Raw genomic sequence first — 9,008 nt, 5'->3', positions numbered from 1 at the left:
TCAGTCATGCCTCCAAAAGTAAATAAGTTAAACGTTGCTGAGTGGTAAATGTTCTTAAGTTTTGTTATATTCGATTTTAAAGACAATGTAGGTTGATTAATTCGGAATCTTACAGTTGGTCGCTATTTTAACAATTTTATTAAAATCTATCTCATGTTTTTAATTTTTACGAAAATTTCGGTATAATTTCCAATTTTAACTCTCTTGTAACGAAAATAAATAGAAGATCTAATTTGTAAATAAATTATGAACAATAATTTGACATTTCAACATGAGAAATTTTACACGTCTGTTCTGACCATCCGCAAGGTATATTGGTATAGGTAAAATTTTCGGCTAACGTTTGCATGTACCTTCAAATCTACATAGATGAGAGTGAGTTCTGTGATGGGATATAGCTAGTAAGGGATTTTTCTGAGGAGCTTTGAAACCTATCTCTTCGTAGGCTGGCATTAATTAAACTTTTATTTTAAGGAGATATTATTTTTTATGATAGTCTGTTTATCTTTCTTCCTAACCGAAGCCTGTTATGTTGACCTTGACATACTCTTACCCTATAGCAGTAATAAAGATATATTTATGATTTAAAAATTAAAGTCGTACGAAACAAAAACTCTATTCAAAACTAGAAAGATGGCCAAACATATTTAACTATAATAGTGTGTTGTATTTGAAAGTGATGAACGTATTATTAATAATGAACGCAGTTTATTGCGGGTTTGTATTTTATAACGAGATCTCTGACGAACGATTCCATCTGGACTCTTTGATAATCTTCTTTCTGGTGGACATTACATCTAATTTTGTCTGTGGTTATAGAAATATTGGGCGTTTTAATAAGTTTTTATATATTACATTTTATGTAAAATTTTAAAATAATTTAAATATTTGATGCACTTACATTTAAATTATTGTTACCCGCAAACTGTAGACATTGTTTCGTATAAAATTTTAGTTATATCTTAGAAAATTCAAGCTAGAAAATATATATCCATACTTTGTATATTAAAAAAAATTAATCTTTTATTAACAATGTATGAAAAATGAAGGAAGCGATGTACCGATAAAGCTATTTTCGTGGCAAATAAATGTGGTAAGTACTATTAAAAAAATTAAATTATTTATAGATAACTTAATGCTTATGTATACCAGGAAGTTCTACAAAATCAGGTCCAGCTATCCAAATAGCAACCAAAAAATATGTAATGAAGTTTGTTTCCAGCAGGATAAAGAAAAAATACTTAGCTTTTGTTTCATAAAGGGATATCCTGAGTTTAATTTTGTTATGTTATCCATTGGAGTTTCAACAGGATCCATCTATGCTTTTAACTTAATTAATTTAAATAAGCTGCCATTTTGTAATGCAATGAGATAGAAAATATATCCAGTTTCCACTGTTCTTCTTCTTTTATCAAGAACATTCACATGGGTTGCCACTTAATGGGGGAGTTGCCATTTAAACATTTTTACCAACCCCGCAAAATACCATTATGGAGAAATAGGGAAAGCTGTAACAGTGACTAAAATGTTTGCTTCTATTTCCTAAAAAGGTTTCCCCTAGCTCCATACCTCCATCTTTAACCTTAAAAAACTAATCTTAATGCATCTATACTTTTAACTTACACTGTATATCTCTCGATTTATTGTAATAGTAATTCGTAAGAAATGAATCACGTGTTTCATTCAATTATTAATCATACATAACAAGTGAATGATCAAATGTATGTTTGAAACAAATTTCTCAAATTTCGACTATATAAGTTTATAAACATCATGTTACTATATCAAAAATAGAAACATATTTTATCCAATTATAAGTTATTAATATATGTATATTTATTTATTAAAAATATAATTTTTTCCCTTCATTTACGACCCATTGTCCATAATTATCTTTGAAAAAACAACATAAATTTTATTGTATAAATGTGCTGCAAAAACAGAGATAGCTGGAGTAGCAAATTTAAATATTGAAATCAAAAGAAGATATACCACTTATTTGTTTAGGTACGCTATCTCTTGTAAGGTATCTGGTGTCAGTACAAACTTTAACGTGTTGAAGAATGGTCTTATTTTGTAAGTTTCCTTCTGTAATTAATTGATACGGGTTAGATTTAAACCACAGGTAAGTTATTGTTAAGTTTAATTCTTGTAAACTACCATTCCAAAGTAAAGTTTCTCTTAGAGTTATATAATTGATGTCAACGGGCTACACAAAAACCATAAAAAAACTATTCCTAGGTTTCTATAAGTCCGGAGAGAGAAATGCTTTAAAATAAAAACGGTTCGGTTGGTCTATGATCATAATATTTATGTTTATATTTTTAAAAATAATCTGCTTTAGATATTAAGTAGATTATTTTAATATTTCCTATACTTATAAAGAACTGTAACTAGAATAATCACTAAACGTGTTTTATTTTGAAAATTAAAATAGTAGCCTGGTAAAGTCTTAAGGTTTTTTTCCTCAGTAAAAATATACTGCAGTTTTAAATTATTTCTAATTTATTTCTAAAACCTCCATTATTTACTCCATATAGTGTCACTTTAGTCGAGCCAGGTACAATTTTAATTATTAGTAACTAATATTAAATAACTCAACCACTATATATTATAACGGATAACCAAGTTGTGGAACGTGGCTGAACATACTACATTAAAGGATTGTGTGACATTATATGTTTTAAAATTGTAAGTAGTCATATAAAGCTAGCTAAAATAAAAATTCATCTAGGAATTAATTATTATCTTATTGTTTATAAATTAATATATGTACTATCAATCATTTCTTTTACCGTAGCAGTAGCATTAAAGTTTGTCCCATACGATTCTATTTGATTTAAATACTGTTCACAAACTGTCGAGTGCCATTTCCGAGGATTTTCATTTGACCAATCACTTCTTCCTCAGATCCGCTCCTTTAAATCTCGTTTTTTATTTTGTAGTTACAATTGAGTTTTGCAGTGTTGGTACCTAATACCCAATCCAATTGAATATAAATACAATCACTCAGTTGTCATGAACATTTTGTGTTATAATTTATCACTTGACTTGAAAATGAGAAAAAAATTCAAAGTAATATGAGAAATAAGTCCAAAAGTTCCATAACGAAGCAGGTAGAAGATAAATAATTCATAAGAATGAATAATTATCTGTATATTCATAACAATTATTTATATAAAGTAATATACGTGAAATGATATACTTAATAGTAATAAGTTCGTTGTAAATATAATTTTTTTTTAACTTCTGAGTTTTTATTATTTACTAGCAGTTAAATTCTTAAAACCGAGTTCAATTTTTTAATGCAACATTCTGGAGCCCAATGATATTTTTAAAGAAACGTAAACGTATTTTAATATCCATAGTTAGGAAAGCAAAGATTTAAATGAAATTCGGACTGGTCCAATTTTATGTTTTGTTACATCGCATCAATTTCCGTATTTATAAATACATTTTTTCCTAGGGTATTTCCTATAACATTGTTGAATTTACCTAGAACCTCGGTCAAGAAAGAAAAAAATATATATAAATAAAACCCCACTTCTATTAAAAAACATCTTCCGCTCTTTGAAATTACTTCTAGTCTACGGTATTTAGTCAAATAATTAGTTTTAGTTTGCGTTTTTGTTTCGATGATGAAATTTTGTATATATTAGCGTATAACTAAAATGTTAGTTCTATCAAAAAGTGTCAATTCCGGTCGTTTAAATTCACTCAAGGTCTCATTTATTAGCGGTACCACACATTCGTAATCTAAGAACATAAACACATATCTGGATTTTAAAACCTAACTCAAATTAAAAAGCGACTACTTCGGGCCTAAAATATATCTTGTTCTATAATACGTTTTCAATTTTATCCTGGCCAATAAAATATACTAATAAGTATTCGTAAGGTTAAAAAGACTACTCCTCTAAAAAAACATATCGTTCCGCCGCTTGTGTTCCCCCTGTATAAGAGGAAGTGTGGTTTATCAATTGGTTTTGCCTTAGCTTACAATAAAAACTTCATAAGGTACACAATGTCAACGGAGCCTGTTTCAAATATCCTACGTGGAATCATTCACAAGTTTTGTTCTTTATGATAGTTTTTAAATACGTTTAAATTCGTTAGTGGTTTAGCACGTAGTAAAAGTTAGACAAAAAACTTCATCTTTGCTTTATTTTTTCTAAAACTCAAGTATAAACAAATGTTTATACCTCTTCAGTAACCATTAGCTAAATGTGTCACCTGCTACTTAATATCAGTTCAATTTAATATATGTTTTAAAAACTTCATAATTTCTTTCCTGTTTTCTAAAATATTTCAGGAAAGTTTTCCTTTACTTCTTTTTCTCTTCTCACTCTAATGAAATAGCCAATTTGTTTTGATTACTCTACAGATTACCAATTATCAAAACATTTAATCAATAATTTTCATTTTAAATATATTTTTTATCTTCCTCCATAATTATTTTTTTCGTAAGTATTTAATTTTATATTATTATTTTTTTATTTTCAAACTGTAATAAATAATTACTAATTAATTTTAACTAGAAAAAATGAAAAATAACTTCCTAATTAGTACACGAGTACAGAGTTGAAATTTGCTCAAAATGGCCATTTCGTAAATTTTACCACGTAAAAAGGAGTTAACAAAATTTAAAATAAACATTTTACTTTGCATAACAACATACATTAAATCTGTTTAAATTTTTACCCCACTTATTAATTCATTTTATTCTTCCCGCTTTCACATAGGTCCATGCAATCGTTCTTCGTGGCCTCGGTTACCCGATATAAGAAGAGTTTTTCGAAGCTGAATTGAGTACTGCCAATCACTCTAGTTCTTTATGTTATCCTAAAGGGAATTAGAAGCTTAGGATGTGGTAACTAGGAATATACTATTAAATAATGATGTCCTAAAAAATTGAATATGCAGCATAGACGAGCCATTGTAGGTATTTCTTACGTTCTCATAGTTAAAAATAAATTTAAATCCTTGCAAAATTTGTTTGGTACTATTATTTTATGAAAATAATTAAGCGATAGCGTCGATAGTATTATTATTAATTATATTTAATTTTACACTATTATCATTGCAGGCATTGTTGTAGCTGATCTGACCAGATAATAATTAAATTTGGTCTACAAAAGTTATATATTAGTAATAATTTTAGAATATAATAGTTACATATAACAAGCAAATGGATCTACAACATAGATTCGAAAAAAATTACATTGAAATATTTGTTAATTACTCTCCTTGAAATTATTTTATTCTGGTTACATATTGACTTTATGTTTCAGGAAATGGACACACCCATTCCAGAGTGGATAAATGAACCCTTTCTAGAAGCTATTCTTCAAGGAGAGGAAAGTCAGGAGCCCATTATATCAATCGTCAAGTTCTTCGTGAGGCCAGCTGTGCCTCCTGGTCACAACTACCTAAGTTATATCTACAGAGTCAAAGTACATTACAAAGCTACTAACTCACAAAATCTGCTTTCATTTTCATTTATTGTGAAAATACCGGTAAAAGAAGGTTTCTTTAGTACGATATCCATGAAGGGAGATTTATATCAGAAAGAGATACAAATATATAATACGTTTTTTCCAAAGTTTTATGAAAAATTAAAATTTCAATTGGCACCGAAATCATTCAAAAGTCCAACTGAGAGCACCTTAATCCTTAAAGATCTCATGGAAGATGGCTACAAAATGTGTGATAAGTTAAAAAATCTTGATTTCAAGTACTGTAAACATGTAGTTGTCACCATAGCGAAGTGTCATGCCACCTCTGTTTCCCTGCACCGTGAGGAGCCAAGCATTGTCGAAAATATGGGGAAAGAAGTTCTATTTAATGAAAATATGATGAGTGTTCTGAAAACAGTATTAGAATATTGCGTGAAAACTGTTGCAAGGATTGCCAAAGAAACTTATGGACATGGAGATCTTGCAGAGTTTCTCCTAAGAAACCTTGAGAATCTTTGGGAGTCAATTGTGGACATTCATAGAACGAAAGATGAAGGTTTGAATGTTTTAAACCATGGAGATTTGTGGATTAATAACATGCTCTTCAAGACTAATGATTTCGGAGAAATATTGGACGTGAAGTTCATAGACTTTCAATTCTCAAGATACAGTTCTCCAGTACTCGATCTTCTGTTCTTTTTCTGGAGCAGTGCTGATGAAGTAGTGAGGGCTTACAGATTACAAGATCTCTGTAAGGTTTATCTTCAGACATTGAACAATTCTTTGCGGGATCTCGGCTGCATGGAGAGATTGACATTAGAAGAACTAAATCATGGTTTCAAATCTTCCAGCGATCTTTTCATTTTCATCCTTTGTCAGCTGATGCCAGCAATGTTTTCTGACACGGAGGATGACTATGATTTTGGAGATGTGGAATTTCGCTCTGAGGATAATTCAGTCCTTGAGTATAGTGATTTCTTAGAAGCAAAGTTAAAGGGAAAACATTACTGGAAACAGTTTCCAACCATTATAAGGCAGTTTCAGCATTGGGTGTTAAACTTGTAGGGATGTGCAATTTAGCTTAAAGCATATAATACCAGTAGTCAATCAAATGTATTTGTACTTTTCTCCAGAACTAAAGTTTTATATCAAATATATTTTACCAAGAATCTCACCATTGCTCAGCTCTTAATCAGGGCAAATTTATAGACTATGCAAAAAACTATAGACTGTGCAGCAACTCCTTTTGGTAAGGAAGTTACCAATGAACACCACTACTGGTGAATGTATTTTGCAGAAGAGTTAATACAGTTGTGTTTTAAATCTTATGATTTAAAACCCAAGTCTGTAAATATAAATTTGTGAACTTTATCATAAAAATACTTACCGTCTTTAAATATTATAGAAACATAGTGCAATAATGAATACATACATAGTTAGATGTCTGTCTCGGTGTATGGAATAAAATTAGGTGAATTATAACAAAACCTGAATTATAACAAAACGTGATCCATGTGAAACATTCATAATGTATAAGCGCTATTCTCACGTTTAGATACAGGAAGTTAACTAATGTTTCCATAGGGGGAAGCCCTAAACACAACATTACGTGTGTGTGTGTGTGTGTGTGTGTGTGTGTGTGTTGTAACGCTTCCTGAGAATAATCTATCAAATCAGTGAGCCCACAAGCGTAAGACCACAAACTGATAATGAGTTGACTTCTCAAGTTATAATGTCCTTAGATATATCTGTATAGTACGAGTTACCTCATCCATGCACTCAGGGTCCTAACCACGGAAGTTATAATTCAAAGAGGACAAGTTTACAACATTTCTGCAGCTGACTGGTCTTTATGCGGTCTCTAAGAGTAAAAAGTGGGTTTAGGACACTCAAAACTGACCGTTTGTGTCAACTTCTAGAAATAATGCAATATCCTTATGTTTAAGTATATAATTATGGTTCTTAATTACATTTGTTTGATTGCACTTTACAAGGCTAAAAGTAAATAAACTGTTGAATTACTCATCAAGAGCAATGTACAAGAACTCGTCTTAGAAACTGTGTGAAAATTTTAAGTAAATACTTATCAATAAAAAATAAGTGTTATTGAACATTTTAAAAGTTGATATAGTGTTATTGTATCAATGTATTTGTTGTAAAGGTAAAGCTGAAATTTATGTAACTGTTGCAGAGAAATTAAAATAAAAAAGTTTATTATATATGACGATGTATATCAGCTAACACTTTAATCCATGAGGACACTGGAACAAGGTTGGAAAGCTTATTTTGGTACAAAAGACTTCTCTTACTCAATAATAAATTAGTGTATTGAAGTAATAAAAAAGATTATATTTGAAAGAATATACCAATACCTCAAATAGGAACAGAGGCGTAATGGTTTAGACTCGCGTGTGGCCAGAGACGTCTTTTAAAGTTATGTTTCAGTAAGTACCACTCCTCATTCCTTACCTTCCTTTACGAAGGCCTGGAGTGCACGAACCTCAATAACGTGGCGAAACAAAACCATACATGACATCAGAACTTGCTGAATATCGATGATTATTAGCTGTTGAATAAACAAATTGTGTATATTTTATGTTAATATGAAAGAAACAAGTGCTGTTGCAAAATCAATATGTTAATGAGACTTGACTACAAACAATCAATTAACAACGCCATATTATAATGCTTCACGAAGGGATTAGAAAGTTCTTCAACTCCATGGCTTGCAAGTATACCTTAAATATGGGGTTGTTTTAGTTACTTAAAATTACAGCTAAACAACCTTGGTTCACTCTTAAGAATTTAAGTGTAACATAAAATTCTGATACTATATTGTTTAGCTTTGTTGTATATAATTCTTAATGAATGATTAGAGATAAGTGGAATGTTGTTTTTCTAACTAAAAGATATTAATTAGTGGTATATTAATACAGGGATGATAGTATTTAAATGTTATTATATCGCAGAGATCCTTACGGTTGCCTCTTGGACAGCGAAAAATCCTTAAAACCCTCTTTTGAAAAATAAAAAGCCTGTCAATGGGAATGCAAAAGTCCAATAAACTACACAAATTTGAAATTTTCCTTTAATGCAGAATCTGTAAATTTTAAAACACTATTCACATACTAATCAGCGTGATATCTTATATAGATTGTTTTTAGGGTTTATCTTGTAATATTAGTTTGGTGAATACCAAGAAACTTAGTTTTTACAGAATTTTTGACGATAGTGATAGTAATTTGAAAAACATCTGGCAAATTCTGCAACTTTTGGTAAATACACTTTGTGCGTTTTACTTAGATTTACCAATACTTGAGATGTTCTGGTTTTGTAAAATCCAATACTAATAATATTTATTAAAACTAAATAAAAAATGGTTTAAAAATAAAATTTATTTTTATCAATAATATTTTGTTCACTAAACATTACAGAAATACATACAGAAATCCAGATTTTCATCAATCATCACTAGATATAGACGATACTTTAACTGTATACAGGATTTCAATAGAATGATTTTTTCTAATTGTATGTTTGTTTGCATAACAG

General features: G+C 29.8%; 1 protein-coding gene across 2 annotated transcripts; it reads left to right on the top strand.

The window, feature by feature from the left end:
- Positions 1 to 1,969: 1,969 nt before the first annotated feature.
- On the top strand, positions 1,970 to 7,680 carry LOC124367793. Of its 2 annotated transcripts, none has more exons than XM_046824909.1 (2): positions 1,970 to 2,076; positions 5,292 to 7,680. In XM_046824909.1, the coding sequence occupies exon 2, from the start codon at positions 5,295 to 5,297 to the stop codon at positions 6,519 to 6,521; it is 1,227 nt and encodes a 408-aa protein (XP_046680865.1). In that variant the 5' UTR covers positions 1,970 to 2,076; positions 5,292 to 5,294; the 3' UTR covers positions 6,522 to 7,680. The 2 variants fall into 2 exon arrangements, with proteins under 2 accessions (XP_046680865.1, XP_046680864.1); XM_046824908.1 differs by having other exon boundaries at positions 1,998 to 2,125.
- The last annotated feature ends 1,328 nt before the right edge of the window (positions 7,681 to 9,008 follow it).

Source organism: Homalodisca vitripennis, chromosome 8 (genome assembly GCF_021130785.1).
Source record: "Homalodisca vitripennis isolate AUS2020 chromosome 8, UT_GWSS_2.1, whole genome shotgun sequence".
NCBI classification, from domain to species: Eukaryota; Metazoa; Arthropoda; class Insecta; order Hemiptera; family Cicadellidae; genus Homalodisca; species Homalodisca vitripennis.
The sequence above is the reverse complement of the archived record's forward strand: the minus strand, read 5'-3'. Positions and strand labels throughout refer to the sequence as shown.

Excerpts from the sequence above, each read along its gene's own strand:
- LOC124367793 (XM_046824909.1), top strand. The coding sequence starts at position 5,295 with ATGGACACACCCATTCCAGAGTGGATAAATGAACCCTTTCTAGAAGCT.